The following is a 24,519-nucleotide window of genomic DNA, read 5'->3' as shown; positions in this document are numbered from 1 at the left end:
CTGTATGTATATACCACAGCTTGTTTAGCCACTCGTCTGTTGGTGGACATTTTGGCTGTTTCCATCTCTTTGCAATTGTAAATAATGCTGCTATAAACATTGGTGTGCAAATGTCCGTTTGTGTCTTTGCCTTTAAGTCCTTTGAGTAGATACCTAGCAATGGTATTGCTGGGTCGTATGGCAATTCTATATTCAGTTTTTTGAGGAACTGCCAAACTGCCTTCCACAGTGGTTGCACCATTTGACATTCCCACCAACAGTGGATAAGTGTGCCTCTTTCTCCGCATCCTCTCTAGCACTTGTCATTTTCTGTTTTGTTGATAATGGCCATTCTGGTGGGTGTGAGATGATATCTCATTGTGGTTTTGATTTGCATTTCTCTAATGGCCAGGGACATTGAGCATCTCTTCATGTGCCTCTTGGTCATTTGTATTTCCTCTTCTGAGAGGTGTCTGTTCAAGTCTTTTTCCCATTTTGTAATTGGGTTGGCTGTCTTTTTCTTCTTGAGTTGGACAATCTCTTTATAAATTCTGGATACTAGACCTTTATCTGATATGTCATTTCCAAATATTGTCTCCCATTGTGTAGGCTGTCTTTCTACATTTTTGATGAAGTTCTTTGATGCACAAAAGTGTTTAATTTTGAGGAGCTCCCATTTATTTCTTTCCTTCTTTAGTGCTCTTGCTTTAGGTTTAAGGTCCATAAAATCACCTCTAATTGTAAGTTTTCTTTCTCATTTTTAATAGAAAGAAGTGCAAATTCATTTACTCAATTCTGTACTTACCTGAATAGTCTATAAATAGTCTCACCAGCATTGGGATAAATGACATCCAAGTCAGGTTAGAAGGTCTGGATTCTCTGTCTCTCAGGAGGGCAGCTGTAGCTTTCCGAGGTCTCCAGAGACCAGCCAACTCTAAGTGTCTCTGAAGAGAAGCCTCTGGGGTGCCTTTATATTAGGATACTTGAAACTCTACACTGATTAGGTTGCTGTATTAGAGGACCAGCTAGCGGACAGCCCTTTCTGTCACTGATTGGTTCCTAATTTCCATAAGTAGCCAACTGCACACATTCCCCAGTCCTGGTTCAGGCAAATTACAACCAAATGGCAACTCCATGTCTGAAGTTCTGGGGTCTTGCATTCTAGTCCCATCTCCTCCGTATTTGAATATACATCCTTCCTTTTCATAAAAGTCTCTGTCTTCTTCCACTGTAGTCTAAGATCTGATATAATCATAACTTCTGGATTGTCATTTAAATTTCTATTGTTGTAATAAATTTTTACCCAGTCTTTAGAGTTAAAGGTGGCATTTAAATCAAAATGCAAATGATCATTATAGTGATTTGGGAAAATGAGAAGTAGTGAGTCAGATGTTTTGCTTCCTGAGTGATTTACTTCTGAGTTTAGGGAGATGGGATATAGGCACTTGGTAAAACAAAAATTCTACATGAATTGATTAAAAGAAATTTGATCAAGGTCAATTTGATCAAACTCAAATTGGTCATAGGATACCTTGATTGAGTGATAGCTTACTGAGTACCTATTGTTTGACAAAATCAGGATTCATCAAATATTTTTGAAAGTGGTTTCTCCCTCCATTAAAAAATTTCATTTTTAATAAGTTTCCAACTAGTAATTATATAAGTATACTCAACTATGATGGTTAATTTCATGTACAAAATTTATTGGGGTATGGTGTCCATTTGTTTGGTGAAGGAAGCACTGGCTTGATGATTATCGTGAGGATGTTTTGTGGATTTAACTCATCATTAAGTTGATTAATCTATGGAAGACTAGATCTACACTCAACTGAACTGATTGTTTTCAACCATGAAAGAAATGTCATCCATTCAGTTGAAGGCTGAAAAAGGAGAAATGATTATTTCAGCAGTTAGAAAGGAGAATTTCCATCTCTAATTAAGTCAGCCCATTTCTCCTGGGGTATTCATCACTCATTGAAAACTTTCACTGGGGAGAAGTGCTTTGTACAAAAAAAAAATTGCACTGTGCTTTGATGAGAATAAAAAGAAAATCAAAACTTGTAGTTCCTAGCTTGCAGCCTGCCCTATGGAATTTAGAGTTGTCCTTCCCCACAGCTGTGAACCAATTCTTACAAAAAATCTTATTTACATTATATATGTGAGTGTGCATGTGTATACCCTGTTGATTCTGTTTTTCTGGGAAACTTTGACTCATAAAATAGGAGGGTCTTATTTGTGTAAAAGGGTAAATTAGCAAAGTGATCAGTTAGCTTTACAAAAAGTACAAAAAGATGACTTAAACATGGATGTTTAAAAATTATAGATATACAGAACCTTGGTCAGCAATGAACAGAAAAACACCTGGAGCTTGCTTCACCCTTGAGAACTGTGTGCTCTTCTCCGCCAGCCCTGCCTCTCTTGCCCACCACATCTTGTCTGTCTTCCCCTTTGTCTACTGCTCCCAGGCCACTGCCCCACCCACCGTGGAAATCACTGTCCATGTCAAGGCAGAGGGTGGAACTCCACATCTTGGCGTGCTGGTTGCAACTTGCCAGCAAGGCAAGGAGAATGTCCTGCTTTTCACCTATGGCTTGATCAAACTTGTCTTTGTGTTCTCTAAGACCAAGTGTAAGTTCTTCTGTGATTGAGACCAGAGGACTATACCAACAGAGGGATTTGGGGAACAGTCCTTCTCAAAGCACCTGAGTGTGGTGAATGCTCCTTGGCTTACCCTGTACATTGTCCAGCATTGATAGCTTTACTAACTCCCATCCCATCAGCTTACTAAGTTCAACAATTCAGTGATTGCCTCATTGGCCAACTAGAATATCATGTTCATGCTCATGACCCTATCTCACTGCCTTCATCCTATTGCTCAGATGCGATCTGCCTTTCTTCCCCCACACCTTGTTCTCAGAATTTACCACCATGTGTGAATGGTGAGATGATTGCAGCTGGCAACCATGGCATCACCAAGGGCTTTCGGAAGACCAAATGGCTCAGAGGCTTGTCACCCTTCCTCTGTCCAGCCTGAACAACAGGTTTTATACCACAAGTTTGGACCTTAATAAGTTGCCTGCTGATTCCACACTCCTCATGGACACCAGGCTCCACTACAGCTGAAGGGGCTAGACCCCATGGTTCCCCACAACAACACTGGCCACCTTCTCTTCTCCTTCTACCACTTAAGAGCTACATCTCCCTCATGAAAAGCATGTAGACCCAACAGAGATTTCCTGGCAATTTGTTGTTCACAGGTGCATTTAGAGAGCTCTGGATGATGGTGCCACTTGTATGACAGCCCCTGAGATTTGCCAAGTATGGAATTGTGGCCAAGCTCTCCACGTCCCTAGCTGCTGCCAACTTCCCTGCCTATTTCCTCAGCACTTTCAAGTTTGACCATGGTCTGGTCCAGAAAAAAAAATATCAATGGAGTCATCCACACCCTGGCAGTCAGTCAATCAGAAAATGATTAGAAGGGCCTTTTCTACTACTTCCTATCTGCAACCCAGCTCTCTCCTCCACTCCAAAGATTGTTTTTGCAGTATTGCTCAAGAGACTGGAAAGTCAGCCCCATGGACGATGAAGATGGAGCCTCTGGGGGACTTCCCCCAATGACAGACAGGGAATTCATTATGATACAAATTTATAGTTCTAAAGCTGTGAAAATGTCCAAATTAAGGCACCAACGATAAGTTTCCTTCACTTAAAAAAGGCTGATGCCATCCAGAGCACCTCTGTCAACTGGTAAGTCATGTGGCTGGCATCTTCTGGTCCTTTGCTCCTGGGCTCCTTTGCTTTCAACCTATGTTTCCTGTTGGGGTTTATTGCTTGGCTTCTCCAGGGCAGGGTCATCTCTTGGCATTCTCCTGCTCTCTCCATGTTCTGAAATCCTTATCATCTCATGGGAAGGCACATAGCAATATCTGCTAGGCTCTGTCTGTCTCTGGGCATCTGCTCTCTCTATCAGCACTCCAGGCATCCCCAACCATCCATGTCTTTGTCAGGTCTGAATCAGTTGTTCTCCAAGCCTCAGCATCTAAGGTTTCTCCAAGATTTTTCCCCTTTCAAAGGACTCTAGTAACCTAATCAAGACCCATCTAGAATGGGTGGAGTCACATCTCCATCTAATCAAAAGGTAAAAACCACGACTGGGTGTGTTACTTCTCCATGGAAATAATCCATTCAAAGTTGTCCACCCTAAATAATAGGTCTGGGGGCAAGGAGTGGAGAGGATGGAAGGGTAGTTCAGGGGTAGAAATCTTGCATGCCATTGAAGAGACCTGGATTCAATTATCAGCCAATACACTTCACCAAATTAAATGAACAAACAACAGCAAAAATTCAATAAATGGTGCTGCAATAACAGGATACCATATAGAAAAAAATGAAATGAGACCCCTGCCATACAGCATAAAATGAAAAAATCAGTCTGGCCTCACAAAATTGGGTCAGGATTAAAACATGGCTTTTCTGGGTACATATTAGTTTCAAACCAGCACAAGAAGAATTACAAAACACTTGAGATTCATGTACTCCATGATGAAGAAGGAAAAAATCCTAATGTTCCCCCCCCCCAAATACAGTATATTTCATACTTTGTAAAATGTTAATTAAAATGAAAAGAAAATCTGGGGATTAAGTTCTTTGGAGCTGTCCATGGTAATAATTTGGTGGAATTCTTTATGTTCTTATAATGACCTTTAAATAAGGAGAATGAACTCTTCCTGAAAAGGAAAGGCAAATTTATAAGAATATATTCTCAAATACATATCTCATAAACCTCAATTATTTAGGTTGGTGTCTGAATTTATAATTATTTTTATATAAATGTGGAAAAATTCTATGTGGCTATCACATCCACAAGTTATTTGAACAAGTCAATGTGTGGCTTCTAACAACAAATTCTGATTAATTAAATATTAACATATTCATTATTATTAAAAATCAGAACCACCCATTACATTAATGAAAATGTATTCAATTCCTCAGGAAAGCAAATAAGTCAAATATTATTTATTGTTCAGCTATGGAATTTGAAAATAATGATAAAAGATAATTATATCCAATATTACTGATAAGTATAAAGCGATACTTGGGCATACACTTCTAAAGGATTTGTATGAGATTAATGGGGGACATTTTGGAAATACGTACTAAAATCCTTAAAAGTAGCCTGCCATTGACCCAGTAATTCAGGTTCTGGAAAAGAATCCTAAATAATTTATTAGATGCTACATGGAAAATACGATACCTTGCCTCAACATTTTCTCTCCCTGCTACACATAATTCATATACAAAGCAGAGGAGAAACATTTTATTTTATGTTTTTCTTTTTCAAAAGAAGCAATCTTCAGGAATTTAGACCACCCTCTTTCACTCTATTGGATGATGATCTACATTGAGAGTGCCCAGCTCTTAAATTTCTCCAACTTATTTCCTCTGCTGCATTTTCTGCACATTCTCTCTGGAGGTTTCTTCGTTTATCTGGTACTAATACAAAGAAATAATCCTCTCCCAAGTATGAAGAAGAAATCAAGACTTGGTCATCACAACAATAGTCACTGAGTAATTTTTGTGGGGAGTTTCTGTCTTACTTTAGAAATATATTTTCTTTCTGTCATTACCTCTACCTCTTGGCAGAGGGTGAGGGAACTGGCAGGAATGATGCTTCCTTTGTGCATTGATCTCCTTCTACATTAGAAACACCCTGTTAGTCAGTATTTCATTTTGTAAGGCCCATCCTAGTGCACTGTATGTGGAAGATGTAATGTCAGAACCAGTGTTTATCATGGGAACCCTCCACGTTCTGCTCTTCCTTTGTTTTACTCCACTTATACCACAGGTCATGAGGAAACAAACAGGAAAGATGTGGGAAGTTGTATTCAAGATTAAAGATATAATGAGGACTATAGAGCTCTGAATGTTTGAGCCCCTGCTCACTTCCTTCCTCTTTTGTTTGATGCTCCCTCCTGATTCAGTAACTTGAATTCACTAAGCTCCTTCCCACCCAAGGATCACCACCACCTCCCTTCAAGCCTAACTTCAAATGCCACATTTGCCATCCTGGGGTCACCATTCACTATGTATCTCCCTAGGATCCTGTGTTTCTTCCTTTCCAGCACCCGCCCATATTGTAGCTCAGTGATTTGTTTCCTGACCAGACTTTGGCCCTCATGAGGGTCAGAACCTGGTGTGTCTTGTTTCTGTGGCTCCTCAATACCTAGCACATGTCGATGGGAATAAACAGCAGTGAAGGAATTCAAGAATGCATGCAGGTTAACTTTCACAGTAGTAAAAAACTATTTACAGACTAAAAGTCGAAATTCTTACAGTGACAATCAGCTCAAGTTAAAATATTGGTCTCTATTGCGTAGGAAGTTAAATTACCCATCTAGAGTTATTTCTGGGAGTCTTACATGAATCTTAGAATAATAGTCTTTTACTCTCATTCTGAGTTTGCAATTTATACCTAACTCATACTGTTCTCAGTTATTGGCCGATTAAGTGCATTATTATTAATCTTAAGATTTTATAGCTCAGTTTTTTCTGAACAATAGAACCATAAACATTTGGGGCTGGATATTTCTTGCACAAGCTGTACGTGGGTGTGGGAGTGGGGGTGGGGAGGACTGTCCGGTGCATTGTAGGATGTTTGGTAGCATCCCCTGGCAGCTACCCTCTAGATGCCAATAGCAGACCTGAGTTCTGACAGCCCAAATTATCTCCAGATAGGAATAAATGGCCTTCAGAAGGAAAAATCACTCCCATTTGAGAACACTGCACTAGGGGAAAAAAAAAGAGAGAGACATTTATATAAGACCCTTAAAATAGATCTACTACCTCGTTCTTAAATGTGTATGAACATATAGGACAAAGAACATAATACACCCGGAAGAAGAACTTGACTGTAAAATGTTAAGCAGAAAACAGTGATGAGAGAAAAATACAAACGAATTAGTATTTTTTATTACCTACAGAATTACAAATACATATTTAAGGATAGGATAGGACATTAGGAGAAAAAAGAGCCTCGATAATGTGCTCTTACTTGTGTATAAAGAACAGTGTTACTACAAATTTACTGAGAAATGATGTCAAATTAATCTGGACATTTCCTGAAACACTGCTTTACTTGATATAAGGAACGTCCCTCCAGCTCTCTATAAAATGTCAGTTTTCCAAGGATAAAGCTAGATAATCACTCAAATCTGATTTTATCATCTTTTTGTGAGTCTTGCAGCCTCCTTCCTTTCTGTTAATGGGATTTTTCTCTTGATGAGGATTGTAGTAATGCAGTCAGTGGTAGTTCTGTTTCCCAAATCTCTTTGAAAATGGATTGCAGGTGAGAGGAGAGACATGCATAAATTAATGATCTTTGCCCCAGACTAGACTGAAGGATGCAGTTCCCACTGACCTCCTTTCCATGTCCTAAGTACGTTTCCCTCCTTTTCCAGTTTTCTGCCTAGCTTTTCACAGATATATCCTTTCTGATTTTCTCAAGTGAGAAAACTGAGTTTAGGTTCACCCTTTACAAGAAGAACAAGTTTGTAGATTTCAGAGACCCCAAAAGTTTGAAGTGTGCAAGGGTCTAGAAGACCAATATGTTTTCTGTCTGGTCACCACTTTTGTTACAGGAACCCCAGATGCATATCAAAAATGGGAAATTAATTCTGTTAAAATTATAAAAATTACAGCCATAAAATGCTAAAGAAAATTACAGCCGAATGTAGATGCGGCAAAAGAAACCTAAGGAAACCTGACCAAAATCATACACGTATCAGCTGGGAATAAAAATACAACTTTCTGACTGTATTGAAATAGAGTTCAGTTTCCAGTCTCTATTAATAGTGTGCTATTTCACATAACCCTGAATCCTTACTCACTAGGAGTTAATCAGAGGACAGAGGAGAGGAGATCCTGGGGCATCTTTTCCACTGCAGCCCCAGTTTTCTCAGCTGACATTAGTTTTGAGGATAATTCTATAATGCTGGAAAAATGTGGGCATGCGGCAAGGACTGTTTTTTTATTACTAATGCTGCCCCCTATGATTTGTTTTTCCACCTAGGATTTTCTTTAAGAAGTTTCTTGACTTATCTTAATTTCCTTCATTGTCTCATATTCCTTATTTTGTCCTTTATTTTATGGCTTTCCAAAGGTTCTGTCTTGGACCACTTGTTCTTCTGACTTTATACAATCTACCAATTCCCAATTTCCTCATCAATATTTTAAATATATAAATGCTAACGAATCATCCTCTGATTTCTTTTTCTTCCAGTTGACTATTAGCAATCTTGGCTTGTATGTTACATAGTCACATTCAGTGTCTGATGTATTTGCATTTATTCTATACCTTAAAACCTGAAAGTTGCCATCATCTCCCCATGATTCAAATTCCATTTTATGGGGTCACCCTAAGCAATTTCTTCTTTTTGTCCTGCCTGGAAACAATTTCTAAATTATTTTCTTCCTACTTCATACATTTATCATGAATGTGTTTTTTTCCACCTTTCATTTTAATTTTCCAACTTCTTACTTACATTTTTACCACGGAAGTCTAAATGATCTTTTTGCCCCCAGAATTAGCTCTTTGAATTATGTCCTCTAGATTAATATATCTGAAATACAAAACTGAACCTATTCACTTGGTGACTGTGATTTTTCTCTATTTTCTTAGGAATAAAACCCAAGCCACTTGGTATATCATAGAAGGTCCTTTATGACCAGCTGATTCTCCTACATTATCTTCAGTTCCACATTGCACACTCACACACCTGTGATACAGTTCTACCCAGTTGCCTATAATTTCTTCATTGAACTCCACCTTCTTTCTGCCTCATCCATGGGCTTATGAGCTTCTTCCCAGAAGCCCCTCCTGCTCAGGAGTAAATTTAGTCCTCAGCTCAAGGACTAATCTTCACTGGGGCACAAGACTGGGATGGTGGTCCTTCCTCTGGGGTTCCCCAGTCCCTGTGAGTCAATTATCAATTGTACAATGCATTGTAACTGCATGTTAGATGCCTCCTTCTTTAATTATTATTAATATCATGGATGTCATTTCAAAACTTTATTTTGAAAGACAGAACCTGTTTTTATCTGTTGTCATTACATATTCCTACCCAGGTGAGGAAATAACAGGTCCAAAACTCTAGATGGCTGCGGATCCCAAACTTATCTGCATGCTAAAATCACTTCGGATCTTCAAAAATTACTGATGCTTACGTTCCATCCTGGGGATTTTTCATGAATTGGTTTGGCCTGTGGCCTGGGCTTTGAAATTTTTTAGAGTTTCAAGTAATTGCAATGTACAGACAGGTTGATAACCCTGCCATATAAGGTTCCTTGAAGGACATATAGGTCCTTTCCTTCACAGGAATGGCCCCATGCAGTTGCACTTGTGCCAGCATGTGCCTGGACCATCAGGGGTTGTCAAGAAGGCGTGACAGCATCTGAGGTAAGCGGCAGCACTCCGAGGTGTCAGCTGTAGTTTCTCTTACGCAAGTGGACCCTCGTGAGTGATCTCTCTTCATTGCTCTATTATTTTTTCAAAGAATGGGAAAACAGGGAAGTATGTAAACCTTTATGAATAAATGTATAACTAACTATTCTATTAGATGTAGGACTGAACTCATCTGATGCCTAACAAAACAAAACAAAACCCAACAAATTAATTTAACAGAGAGACTATTTCATGCTGATTCGCCATGAGTAATGCAGAAGGACTAGAGGGATACTTATGATAAAATGTTAATTTTTCAATATAGCATGTAAAACTGTATATTCATTCAGTATATATTAGCTTTCAGTTTTTAACCTTGGTTAAAAACTGAATAGTTGGGTACAAATGAAGTTTAGTCACAAGTTCTTTGCAATTACAGGGGCAGAAGATAATGACAGTTAAATCATTATCAGAGATCAAGGCAGATGGATTATAATTTAGAGATTTCAGGTGTTTCCCTCTGCCACTCTAACATTCCAGAGAGCAAAAAGGAATATCTATATAACAATTCAGTCATCAGAATCATCCCTTGAATCCTGATTTCTTGGTTACAGGAATTGAAGTCATGTAAGACTGAACCGTATTATTTGTTCTTAGGAAAAAGAGGTCTTGATGAACTGGAAAGTGTGTTTCAAGAGAGTGTAGGAAATCAAAGAGAGTGTTCATTGCCTGGGTGAAGGATTGGCAATGGCAGACATGGGCACTCCTAATGGCTGTAAATAGTTTAGCTTTGGTGGGGATAAAAGTGTTAACACAGAAGAAAGTCACAGACGTTAGGACAAGGATTGTTTTTTTCCCCAAACAGTTGTGAAGAAAAATGTACATATTTAAGAGAAGGTTAAGGGCATTTGGCAAAAGGGTGAGTTAATGGAAGAGAAGGGGGGGGCAGAGAGACAGAGGGAGATGAAGACAGACAGAGTGACAGGAGACAGGGACAGATGGAGAGGCTGAATATTGGGGAAAGGTCATCCAGAAAATGATTTTTCTAAGGAGACAAGACAGGATTGAGCCATTAGAGAAGGGGTGGGTGCAGCCTTGGGTAGGAAGAGGGAGGCACAGCTTAGCACTGGTGAGAACACAGATGTTATCAACATGGAGGCAATCTAGAAGGATTGTGCCTGATGTTCTCTGTATTCCTAGGTAGGTATATTTGTTGTTTTTTCTGAGAGTGTAAGTTAGTTTTTTGGTAGGCATGTGAAGGAGAAAGGAGTGTCATAAGATTTGGTGAAGAGACGTCCTATTTTTATATAAAAATATGAAGCTTTCAGGGAAAGAATTAGAAGCAATGGTACAGTAAAATAATGAGAAGGAAAGGAGGAAAAAAAGATTATTGTTGGCTCTTTAGAATAGGGAAGCATAAAGGTCTAATGTAGGACACTGGAATGTGACATGAGACAAAGCAGAATTGATGATAATAGGAGCAGAAAATGAGCCACGGTGTATGACCTCTTAACCCAGTGTTGCTGCAGGGTTTTGTGAAACTGTAGAGATAGTGAGGAATATCCCCCAAATATATCAATACTTCCATGAAGAAGAGCAGAAATAATTAAAGAACATGTAAAAGAAGGATAAGACAATTTTCTGACAACTTGTGGAAAATGAAGCCAAATGGTCCAGATAGGAATGTATGAGAGACTCAAGAAAATGAGCCATAAACTAGACGCAATGTTGGTCCAGGTAAGGACTGAAGAAGGATGAACACCAGCCTGCCTGAAAATCATTTATATCTTTAGAATTCTGCATTCTCTATGACCTCTGTTATTTTTGTCATACAAAAGTCTCTGCCTCTCCTGGCTTTGTAGTGGCAAGTTTTGCTTTTTCTTTGATATAGACTATAAACCCATAACTGTTCTTGTCTGTCCAGGAGAGAGAAAATTATGTGGATGGTTCATTAGATCCAGTAAAAGTCCCCTTCTAAAATTTTCCTGCTACACCACCACTTGTGACCAACTGCAACAGATTGGCTTCTGAATAGGTGATCAATTTTTTTGTCTTTACTCAGTACTACATGGAAAGGTGAGTTTTATGAAATGGATTTGGGGGTCCACACACCCTTAAAAGAATTTTGAGGAAGCTTCAGTCAATCTTGTGGAATGCATGAAACCATAGCAGCTCATCATTTTCCTTCCACTATTGGTTACCCCTAGAATACATTCTGAGTTTAAATAATGTGAGAAGTATAATTTTATCAAGTATATATAAATATGAGGCTGAGTTTCATTTTATACTGAATAGGAAAATGACAAAGGATAGACATGAATCAGGAAAGGGAGGGATAGAATGGTCCAGTACAGTTGCAGATCCACAAGGCTGCATTGAGCAGCAGTGCCATTTTGTAATTTAAAATAAAAACAAACACTAAGCCTTCCTTCCTTCCACTTACCTGTACCAAAAGATTTACTGAATAGGTGAGTTTGTCCTTATATCCAAGCAGTAGGAAATACAACATTGATTAGGTTGTTTTCATTGAGGTGTACCCTTACTTTTAGTGAGCTGTTTCCTTCAATCTATATTCTTTACTAAAAGATACTAGGGTTTCTATTACCTGTGCACAAGTGAAACTGGAGATGAGGGTGGGGATATTTTAGTTGCAAGACTTAATGTAGAAGTTGCAAGAAGACATATTATACTGCTTAATATTTTGAAAGTTTTAAACATTTGAGGATTATTATTCCAGGTCTTCCATGGGAGAGGCAAACAGTTTCAGTGAAGCAGCAGTTGGAAGTGGAGTGAGAGGAGGAGAAGGGAACATCACCAGGAAGGCACTATGGAGCTGAGGCCTCATATGTAGCAGTTGCCATGTTCCAAAACTCTGGTACCTATTGCATAGCAGGAATGAAATCAGAATTGCTGCAAGACTCACCTAGGGAAGGTGAAAGGAGGAAACACAATTATGACTTAGATGACGTCTTCTACCAGGTTTCAGGGTTTATGGGCAGAAAATCGGATTATAAAATACAGTGTCATTCTCAGACTTCCTTAGTTCACAGAGTCAAATTCACACCCTCTAAACTTCATCATGAGGATTCTAATGAAGCATCCCCTAGACTGATAATACCTTTGGCTCTAGTAAGAGGAGACGGGTCCTTTCCTTCACAGGAATGCCCCCAAGCAGCTGCGCTTGCCCCGGCCTGTGCCTGGGCTGTCACGGGCTGTCAGGAAGGCTCGACAGCATCTGAGGTAAGCGGCAGTGCTCAGGGGTGTCAGCTGTAGTTTCTCCTACATGAGTGGACTCCGCTGAGTGATGTCTCTTCATTGCTCTATTATTCTTTCAAAGGACGGGGAAGCAGGGAGTTATGTAAACCTTTATGACTAAATTTATAACTAACGATTCTATTAAGTGTAGGACTGAACGCATCAGATGCCTAACAAAACAAAACAAAACCCAACAACCTGACTTAACAAAGAGTCTGTTTCATGCTGAAATGTAGTGAGTAATGCAAAAGGACCTGGAGGAATGCTTATGATAAATTGTCAATTTTTCAATACAGCATGTAAACTGTATATACATTTAGTATATATTAGCTTTTAGTTTTTAACCTTGGTGATCTTTTGCTGGTCTGATTCTTGGGAGCATCTCAATGTTTTCTAAATCTGTTTATAAAGATTGAGTGTTTAAAAATGTATATGAACAATCCCAAGATTATAAAAAACCTGAAAATGTGTTTGTAGACAGCAGGTACAATCTCAAGCACAGGGTTCACTGTCCTCCGCTGCCTATTGTACAGTGTCTGAAAACTTTTCTTTGTATCTTCTTTTTTGTCCTCTTTCTTCCCTTCTTTTTTTTTTTTTTTTTAACTTGCTTAAGCTAGGGGAGTAAACCCAGTCCTTACTACTCCATTTTTGTTGGAAACCTGCATGTGTGGAGAGTTTTTCAACCCACAAACTAAATTCATTAATAAATATAGAACTGTCCATTTTATATATTATAACCTTCATTGAGCTGTGATAGTGTGTATCTTTCCATGAATTCATCCATTTCATTGAGCTGTCAAGTTCATTGGCATAAAGGTCTTTATATTTCTTTTCTTCTAAGTGTTTGTGACTCTTCCTTTTTCATTCTTGTTATTGCTTATTCATGTCTTCTCTTTCCTTGCTCATACCAACGAGTCTGAGAAACACCAGCTCCCTTTGGCATGTGCAGTGTTTATTTTGCGCAGTGAGTTAGGTAAGGCAGCCTTAGCTGGGGGGTTGCGGGAGGGGCTGGCATCAGAGTTTCTAAACACCAGGCTCCAGACACTCGTAGCACTGGGAGGAGTGGGCCCCACTGAAGGGTACATTTGTGAGGACTGGCTCCCCCATCGCACCCCTATATCAGCAAGTGCCAGGAGGGAAGCTCTAGAAGCCCATTTGGGTTGTCATAGGAAAGGAGGGAGAATTGACCTAGGAAAGGAGGGAGCTCTGGGCCTCTTGGATGAGGTATGAGACAGTGACTCAGCAAAGCTGGAAGACGGGGTCAGGGAGTGCCTGGCTGGTGGCCACAAAGGTTTGTCAGGGCTCTGCCTCCACCATACCCTCCACTTGTGCTTTAGATTCTCCACCCAGGACTGAAGAACCCCAGCCCTGGCTCCTGTACCCCATTGCAGCTCCAATGCCTTACAAGCCTCCAAGCCAGGACTGCTAGGCATCACCGAAGGCATTTGGACAAGAGATTCCCTCCCATTTTAGTGACTTTTCATAACCAAGATCTTAATATTTTTGTGGTTAAATTGATCATTTTGCTCCTTATTTAATTTGGGCTTTTCTTTCTTGATGAATCAATCTTTAACACAGATGTTGAAAAGATACTTCCCTATATTTCCTTCTTACAAATGAAGGATTTTCTTTTCCTGTTGACCTTATGCACCTGAAATTGATTTTTGTGGATGATATGAGGTAACTATCTGCATATTTACTGGGAATTTTGCCTTTTTTGCCTACGTTCGTAATAAGCCTTCTTACTCATAAATCGGCTATCCATGTATCAGGTGAGTTTTTGGCGTTCTCTTTGAACTCTGATCTTTCTCCTCATCCCTGCACAAATAGTCCACAGATAAGATGTCAGTGTCATGAAACCAGAACATCTGTCACTGATCTTTGGGATTCTGTGTTTGATACTTTGAGCCACAAAAGCACACTGTTGCTGATATCCATAATAATAACATCCAGTAACAACTGGTACAAATGTGTATGTATGTGGCAATATCTTGGAATGTTCATCATATAAGACTGTTCTAAGATTATTATTACTTAAAATAATCCAAAAAATAGCATACCTGAAAAGCTGATTGTATTATGTACTGTAACTTATCCTCAAGAAATTAAATTGAGCTCATAACCTTTTTAATTGTATGATATAGCATATATACAAAGCAAAAATAGATAAAAGCAATAGTTTTCAAAGCACTCCAGCAAGTAGTTATAGGTCAGATCCCAGAGTTTGTCATGGGATACCATACCATCCTCTCAGATTTGTTCTCTTGGCGTCTTCCAGAATATAGGAAGCCAGACAGAATATTTTTTTTATCATCACAATCAACCTTTTTTTCCTTTTTTGTGAAAAATAACATATATACAAAAAAATCAATACATTTCAAAGCACTGCGAAACAGTTAGTTGTAGAACAAATTTGACAATTTGATATGGATTACAGTTCCAAATTTTTCAGTTTTTACTTCTAGCTGCTCTAAGATACTTGAGACTAAAAGAGTTATCAATTTCATGATTCAGTAATCATATTTGTTTAATAAACTCTACCTTATCTGTGTAACTCCACCATCACCTTGATCTTTCTCCTACACTTTAGGGGTATCTGGGTATGGCCATTCTAAATTTTTCATGTTGGAATGGACTGTCAACCAATATGGGGTAGGGAGAAGGAACTAGCTGACGTTCTGGAGAGGCTGGGCCCTCTAGGTTTCAGGACTTATCTGGTCCAGGGACCCATCTGGAGGTTGTAGGTTTCTGGAAAGTTACCCTAGTGCATGGAACCTTTGTAGAATCTTACGTATTGCCCTAGGTATTCTTTAGGATTGACGGGAATTTTTTTGGGGGGAGGGGGATTTGACAAGTTATGATAGGTAACGAAGTCTAACTGAATTTGCATAAAAGTGATCTCCAGAGTAGCCTCTTGACTCTCTTTGAATTCTCTCAGGCACTGATACTTTATTAGTTAACCTTCTTTTTCTCCTTTTGGTCAGGATGGAATTGTTGATCCCATGGTGCCTGGCCTGGACTCATCCCTGGAAGTTATCTCCCATGCTGCCAGGGAGACTTTCACCCCTGGATATCATGTCCCACGTAGCAGGGAGGGCAATGATTTCACTTGAAGAGTTGGGCTTAGAGAGACTGAGGCAACATCTAAGCAAGAAAAGAGGTCCTCCAGAAGTAATTCCTAGGCATACTTATAGGTAAACTAAGCTTCTCAGCTACCTGTATTAGCATCACAACAATAAGCTTCAACATCAAGGGCTTGGCCTATTGATTTGGGTGTCCCTAATGTTTGGCCCAGTATCGAGGGATTACCTGATGGTAAAGTTTAATAGTTTCATATTTTTTTTCTCCCATCCCTCAAGGGACATTGCCAATTCTTTTTGATTATCTCCTTAATATATTCTAGGGTATATCCAGTCATTCCATTAAGCTGTGCAGGATTAAAGGCCCTCATGCTTATTCTGGGCTCACTGTGTTTCAATTAAAACTCATTACTTGTTGATATACCTATATGTTTGTAATCTTTTTTCACTTTTTTCTGTTTTACGGTATTTTCCAATGTGCGGAAAAGAAGCTTCTTTTCTCTGTTGCAGTGAGTGATTCAAGAAAGATATGACTCATTTTCTGAATTATCCACTTTCTGTCGAGAGCTTATTCTCTCCCATTAAACTTGTTCTCTATTAGTAAACATTCAGTCTACCCTATCGAATCAAATTGTTTCAAGCCATAGCTTGATTTTGAGGTGTAAGAAATATATTGAGATTTTATATCTTCAAAAACCCTGAGAAATTCAGGGTTTCTCAAACTTTAGTTAAGATCAGAGTGATCTGAAAGAATTATTAAATGAGAGAATACAGGCCCAATGATGTAATTTTTTTGTATTAAGTTGGTCTTGGTTGTGACCCCCAAATTTGTATATCTGTACTCAGCCCAAATGCTGCTGCTGAATTTGGAACCATACTTTGATATCCATTAGACTAAGTAATTTTTATTATATATTTTCTTTACATTGCCTCTTCCATTGGCATAACCTATACTTTGTCATCTTCAGTGGTTATCTTTTGAATATTGACTATTCTCAAGGATTAATTAGAAATCTTTGTAAGTATATGTCTCAGAACTAACATCCTTTCTTCCTTTCAGAAATGTAATTTGGTAAAGCTTCTGAACGTTATGCAGCACCACAGCAGAGGTTATGGAGCACTGCACTGGGATCAAACCCTATTGCAAACAAGGCAATCATCTCATTCATTTCTAATATATGCATTTAACACATTCTTGTTAAGTGCTCAGTAAGTCCTAGACAGTGTGTTACATGCTGAGAATATAGCAGTGATTACAAAAGACACATCTTTTTCCTCTGGTAATTTATATTGACACAAAAGTAAAGGTCCAGCTTTATAAAAATAGATCTATCCTGGTCCTGGGGTCAAAGCAGGTTTCCCTGTAAAGGATTTTTTTTTTCCAATGGGGTAAATTGATAAGTAGGATTTTCTTAGATCAAGATGAGGGAGAATAGTATTTTAGACGATAACCAGGTCTAAAACAGTATTTTAGATGATAATGCAAGTTGTAAGAACTCTGCATTCCTGGGTACCCAGAGCCCTGCTGACACTAGAGTCAGCCAAGCCCTGTTCCAGATTTGTGGGTCTCATAGCAGAAAGAATTCAGAGATGACAAGGCCAATAGGAATAAGTCGTAAATTTTATTACACATGGAGAAAGTACATGTTAAAGAGGTTAATGTAGACGTGTTCAAGGCAGAGGCATGCCTGGAGTGGCAGTGGGTTAGCCTGGTACCCAGCGAAGTCTTTTCAGTGCTCTTCCATTTTCACCTTTGAACATCAGGTGTCTTTTTGTTCCAGGAGGAGATAACTATCAGAAATTATGATCTGTCCTCAGGTACCCAAAACTTGTCTTTGGGGAATATTTAACAATCTTTATATCCCCATGCTTTCTGTCATTAACTAAGAGTCCCCTTTCTGCCCCTGATTTTACAAACTTCTAAGGTTTTGGATGATTTCAGAGCTTTAGGGGAAATTTTTATCCCATGAAGTTTGTAGCTGTGCATTAATCCTTTCAGAGCCGGATAAAATACCAAGGACCACAGCTGTGATGCCCTATTCTATCCTGCCTCACCTGCCTTAGACCATTAGTTGAAAGCACACATCCACATGTGTATTCTCATAACTCCAACAGGTTCTCAAAGCAGATGAACAACCACAGCACATATTCTAAGTAGTGGACTGTACATATTAAAGTGAATCACAGCATTTTTCCTTTTGTTCTATTTTCGTACTTAATAACAATAGAATTTTATTACATTAAAGTATAAGCTTAAATGCATTATTGAATTATTTTAATAGAGAAGGGCTCCCCCAGATAAGGAGCTCCCAGACATACAATGAGGTTCCTGGTTTAACCCTGATCATGCACCACTAGTGAAGAAGAAAGGCCGGAGAGGGAAATTGAAGGAGCCAGGGGGGAAGCTCCACATGAGAGAACTTGTGGCAACATTAAAAAAACTCAGACTTCCAATGTTAAAATCAAGGAACACACCAACACGACCCAGAGGTTTCTGTATATACTGACAAAGTACTGGAGCGGTGGTGAAGAAACTGTCATGGTTGTCCTCCTTCACACATACAAAAAGAAATGCTTCTTCAGATTCAATTAGAGGGCCATTCTTCCTTATCCAGGGATCCCTGCAGACTCCGAGAGCCCAGCTGCAAGAATCACCCACATCCAGCTCCCAGTAATATTCCCCAGAGGTGAAGACCTGGGTCCCCCTTGAAGCAAAATTGTTGTATCGTTGAGAATTGACAGTCACCTCCTGATGACCACCTGTAGCCTTCAGTCTTCTCAGATCATCAAACAGCATGCTGTTGTGATTGCATATTTCATTACTGAAGGAAATTTCCACTGTAGAATGAAGAGATCATTCCAGTCACAATCAACCTTTAAATTCCTGTGAAATGAAAAGTTCTACCCAGATTTTCATTAAAAAACCAAACAAACAAGCTGCAACCTCAATGGCAGTACTGGCTGGAAAGTAGCAGGTTCAAGGGCTACCCAAGTACGTAAAGAAGAAACACATACCTAGCCACAATGGAAAACAGTTCTACAAATTTAGATATAAATGGGAACATTTTCAGGCCAACTTCTGGTTCATTACGTTTCACGGCACAGATGAAACTGAAGACCTGAGTATGGGAGCCAAGTTAACAACAGTACAATATTTTCACTCCTCCTTCTCAGGGAAACAAATATGCTTAGACCTACATAAATGGTGATGACTTTGCCAAAGATATATGATATTCCATTAAAGCAAATTAATACTTCAGAAAAAATGTATGTGTTTATAAAAGTACTTTCCTACTGAGAATTTTCATTTACACGTCTTTCATCTTAGACATAATCTTTCTCCATCCTCTCTATCTATCCTGATTTAGGTGTGTTCTGGAGCTCCATATACAGTCTCATCTACCACCAAATTGCTTTATTGTTCTTGTTCATAAATTCTTGTTTGTGCATTTAGTTATTTTATGATTATTCATGTATTTTTCTACTTACGTCATTTAAATGCCACATTATTACAAATACAATCACTCAGAAAATTTGATGAAAAAATATTTATAAATAAAACACCACTAATCCTGTCACCATAATTAATTGCACTTAACTTATCCTTCTGGATGGCTCATTAAACAAATGAAATTGGATTTGCAACAGGTTCTAGATCTCAAGGAACCCTCTTTCTGAGTGGTTCTCACTACAGAAGTGCGTTAATAGTGTCCTGAAACACATTTGTGTTTTATCCATTTTACATTTAGTTTTTTCCATATTATCATAGGGCAGATAGGACTGTAAATGCCTATTCATGGGCTGCTCTCCTCTGCTAAGTGAAAGGTTAATAGAGAAAGATGGGCCTATGGGGGAAACCGTTACTGACACTCACCTCGGCAGCGGCTGAGCCTGTCTATCAGTCCAGTGATGGGCCCTGCATTGAGCTCTGGCCTCACAGGCTGGGGCATGCACAGCTGCGCTGACTCACTCCTGCAGGGGGAAGATTCAGTTCATCTCTATGGTGCCAGAGGAGCATTCAACTAAATAATGTTTGGTCACAACCTTATTCTGATATTGTAGTGAAATTCCATAATCAAGGGGTGGGATTGAGCTTTTCTTAGTACCCTTCCTTACTTTTCTTCTCTGTCGGCCTCTACCAGTTCTGTTTCTCAGAGGTCTCTCTTGCCTATGTACCTAATCCACCCACCTCAATATATTTATGATTTTGAAATCCTGCAGCAAATTCTGCATTGAAACCTGAAACTCATGCCTCCATGAACCACAGGAAACAGACAAACAACAAACAAACAAGACTAACTCCTGAAAAAGGGGGACAAGAAATCACATTCAGTAAAATATACCCACATGCACACAAGATTTAATATCTCATTAAATCATGACTTCATTTTTCTGTCTATTTCAGATATAAGTTGATTTCTCAATAGCATTCACGGTGCCCCAGTTTACACTGAAAACCAAACTTACCTTGTCAATATGTCTCCCAAATCCTGTAAAGAGAAAAAGAAAAGCATAGAGTTCTTCACAAACAGCTATTCTTCCTATTCAGTCATTAATTCCCCCTTTTTTCTCTAAGGGACAAGAATCTAAATTCTTGATGAACACAGAACCCAGTTGGTGAGTGAGGAGAGAGAAGGAAAAGGGCAGTCACTATGGAACCATCCAGGAGTGTCTGCAAAGTGGCCTTACCCAGGATTGGACACAGAGGGAATGTGCTCCAACTAAGGGTAATTGAAACTGAGGATTTCTAGACTGAAAATATTAGGAGCAGGTAAATTTTAGCTTTTCCCCAGATTTCCCCATAATGTCCAAGTTCTGCTAAAATTGGTATGTCTGTCAGTAAGTTGTTCCTTTTTGGGTTTTAGAAAAGTGTCATGAAGAGAATTTTTAAAAGGAATGTTCCCTGGGGGATCCTCTATTCCATAAAAGCTTTGTTGTTCCTAGTTAATATAGGAGTTCCTCTTTACTTCTTTTAATCCCATGTAGGAATTAGTCCTTACCTTAGACAATGGATAGAAGGAAATGAATTTTTGGAACCAAAGGTATAAGGGAGGCCAAAGATGTGGACTTGAGTTCTTAGAAATGATTTTGAAGCATGTCCTTGGTTTTTACCTGGAGCATCTCCACATCTGGTTTATGGCACATGTTCATCAGCTCTTCATATATTTCCCGTAGATGTTTCCTCTTTTGAATCATTGTGGCTTCATTTTTCTTGAGTTTCTGCAAAATCTTCTTGCCTTCCTTTCTCAGTCTCTCTACTTGTTGATTTTCTTCCTCATGGATATATGGATTCATCTGCGTATACGCAAATCTGATCATCACACTCCTAAGAGTCACGTAATACTGTAGGGACATGGGAATCCAAGATGACATAATGAGGCTGACTTTGATATCCTCCATCTAAACTTCATTCATTGTAACAATCAGCTATATACACCCTATACTCATATCCTCCACTTCTCAGAAACTATAAATTCACCCCTTTCCCATCTTTGTTTATTTCCACTCTTTATTAACTGTAAGACCCAAACCCATCCTTCTCTCAAACCATTTTCATGCACTTCATAAATGCCTGAGAAAAGAAAAGACTTTTAGAGTTATGTCTTTAATATAAATTTGTCACATCTGTAATGTTACATGCAAACATTTGAAATTTATGATTCTTAGTAAATTATATAGAATATTCTGATATCTTGTTACTAATTTAGTCTCTGGTTTTTAACCCAGAATGGAAGCCATCAGATAAGATATTCTTAAATTTTCTAACCAGGGCTTCAAACTAATTTTAACATTATAGCCCTTTCTCTGCCCGCAATGTCACTCTTACTGTCTAAGCACAAGCTCTTTTGTTGTCCTGCCAGTTTAAGGTCGTGACTCCTCATTCCATTGCATACTGCCTCCTAATAAGTAAAAACTCAGTATTTCTCCACCTCCCCAGTCTTTCTCTTGCTTCTTTTCTTCACCATCGTGGCATGTTCAAATCTCTCTTACTTGAACCAATGTCATACTTTAGCTACTCTTTGTTTCTCTACCGATCAGTTTTCACCATCACTGTCACACTTCTTAAATTGCTGTTCATACTTTTGTTTATGCCCTGTTGGACTCAATGTACTAAGCATTATATGAAACACCTGAGCTTCCAATTATATGCTCTTTAATTTATATAATCCCATACAGAAATCTCTCCCAGAAATATCCATGCATTTTTAACATCTACTTGTCCTTGAGAACTCAAAAGTATTTTGAACCTGAGAAACTTGCTGACCTCTTGAACCATAGCTGCTGACCTTCTCCAAATTCCTTTATGTATCTCTATTAGTTACTGTTAAATTAGGGTTTAGAAACCTTAAATAAGCCATGCAACCCTGTGTTGAAAAATCAGATTCTTTTTCTCATTGATAAACCGATTCCAGAATCTCATGACACATGATTTCAGGTCAAATTCTTAGTGGATAAATTTCCAGCATATATGTCTCAAGATGATTCTGAGAGAAAGAATCTCATACTTACATTCCATATTCTGATTATACTCCTTTCTTCATTTAGATTTCTCTTAATTTCTTGGTTCTTTTCCCATAAAGAATTCATTTGCTTTAAGAGCTTCTCCTGAAAAAGAGATATGAATTAGGCAGAAGAAGAGCAAATGGCAGAGATTTCAATGATTCAGTGATGAATAGAAGAAAGGGATGTTAGATAAATGTACTGTGGGGAGAGTGGAGCAATCACAGTGTTTCTGTGCTTAGTGCTCAGTAATCATCAGTTCTGAGAGATCTCATACAGTAATATCACAAAATGTACTGTAATCATTTGCCTAGGGAAACTAATAAGGATGTTACATAATGTGGCTAATTTCTGATAAGCACCTTGCCTTAGCATTTGGATCTATTGATGCTATTTCCCTATGCTTTCCAGTCTACTTCTATCCTTTGTGCTTAGAATTATTAAGTATGTTTCAATTACAGAGGTCTCTTAGTTCTCTTAGGTTTGGTAGCCAGAGATTGCTTCTGGAGTTGAAGGCTTTACAATGACTGACACAGTGCACTGCATAATCAGAAAATTAATAATTATTAATCACTATCCCACTGGAATAAAACTCCATGAACGCATTTTATTTATTTATTTTATTCAAAATTTTATCTTTTATGCCTAAACAGTAACTGCTTCATACTAGGCCATCATCATGACCCTCATTTTCCCAATAATCTTTGCAGTAGTATCCCTAGCTTTCAGAGTGCTCTCAGAGGCTCACTTACCCGGTAGTCCTCAGCCGCCCCTTCTATGGAAGAGTGTTTGTGAGTCTCATGCTCCTGAGACTTAGAGCAGGTCCAACAGAGCAGGTTCTTGTCCTCTTCACAGAAGATCATCTTGGTCTCCTTGTGTGTCCCACACAGATGCTCCTCTGAGCTCAGGAATTGACAGAGACTTGCTCGTCTGACATAGGACACCATATTCTTCAGGAGAATACTGGTTTTGAAGTGTGTCTGCTGAGAGCTTTCTTCCCTACATGTGGGGCATTTGGCAGGTGCTTCTGCTTCTTCCCAGGAAAGATAGAGACAGGGCCTGCAAAAGCTGTGCCCACAGCCTATGGTGATGGGGTCTACAAGGTAGTTCAGGCAGATGAGGCAGGTGAGTTCTTCCTGGAAGGCCTGTGGGATGTTTGAGTCCATTTTCCTGAGGGAAGAAGTTTAGATGAGGTTACTCTTGTGCCATGGAGAGATATAGACTGAGCCAAAATTTTGCTCAGGTTCTGACTGAATAATACCCTTTTGGCTTGAACAGAATAGGATTTATTTTGCATATGACACAAATGAAAAATGGAGGCACAAAGAGAGCTCTCACCTTCTGTGGGAAACTTTCTGAGGTTTTTTTTTTTTTTTTCCCTAATCAACATGCATCTACCTTGCCAACCCCTTTTCTCCTCCAGAAAAGAAATTGAGTTTTGGGGCCATATGACTTTTGTCAAAATTGCTTCACTTTCAAGGAGTTGACCCAAACTAAAGCTCCCCGGCATAAGTTCTATTGGTCTGAAAATCAATCATAATATTATATTTTCCATTGCTTTCAATATTCCTTTAAATTGTCACAATAATCCTATCATGAAGACTCCTCCAAAAATATGAGTGTTGGAGCCAGAACTCATACTTTTGACTAAAATTAGCAAGATACTGTGGTGGTAGTTTTTCCAAGATACACCAGGCACAAATATTCATTGTCTAAGCAACTATGGGAATTCAGTCAACAATGATTTTCTGGTTTGTTTATCCTTCCAGGGAATGTCTATCAATTTGAGGATGTAACAGTTGATACAAAAACATCCTTAGAAGAGGAATAATAAGTATTAAAAAAAAATAAATGCAGAAATGTGCAGAATGCTAATCTGTACGTTTTCTGTCCCTCATCCAAGATTCATTAAATGTCCTCCTTGCAACAGATTGACAAAAATTCATAAAATGTATGTCCAAGGCAGTCGGAAAACCACAATTTCTCCTATGGTGTCCTTTATCTCACACACAACCAACCATCCAAGAACAACTTTGGAATACACATGAGCGTTAATAGAAGTTGAACCAGGCTTTGTCCTCCTATCTTTGTCTCTATACACCCGCATTCAAACAGATCAAAAATTAAAGAGAAGAAGAACAAAATCTTCCACGTCCTATAAAACTATTTTCAAGCACCCTTTCACATTGTGAAAATATATAATTGTCATATAGTAATAACAATCGGCATCAGAAACCATATCATGCTTTTAAGAGAAGTGGGTTC

General features: G+C 38.7%; 1 protein-coding gene and 1 pseudogene across 1 annotated transcript; one reads left to right on the top strand and one right to left on the bottom strand.

The window, feature by feature from the left end:
- Nucleotides 1–24,519, top strand: part of LOC143645098 (tripartite motif-containing protein 43-like) — a 292,475-nt pseudogene that overhangs the window by 112,363 nt on the left and 155,593 nt on the right.
- Nucleotides 18,098–23,423, bottom strand: LOC143644382 (tripartite motif-containing protein 43-like). Its single transcript, XM_077113311.1, has 6 exons — nt 23,007–23,423; nt 22,264–22,359; nt 20,866–21,096; nt 20,221–20,243; nt 19,628–19,725; nt 18,098–18,591 (listed from the first exon to the last, which is right to left on the bottom strand). Exons 1-6 carry the CDS (start codon nt 23,418–23,420, stop codon nt 18,098–18,100), a joined length of 1,356 nt encoding a protein of 451 aa, XP_076969426.1. The 5' UTR covers nt 23,421–23,423.

The sequence above is a fragment of the Tamandua tetradactyla genome, chromosome 8, assembly GCF_023851605.1.
Source record: "Tamandua tetradactyla isolate mTamTet1 chromosome 8, mTamTet1.pri, whole genome shotgun sequence".
NCBI classification, from domain to species: domain Eukaryota; kingdom Metazoa; phylum Chordata; class Mammalia; order Pilosa; family Myrmecophagidae; genus Tamandua; species Tamandua tetradactyla.
Note: the sequence above shows the minus strand (reverse complement) of the source record. Positions and strands in the feature narration are given on the sequence as shown.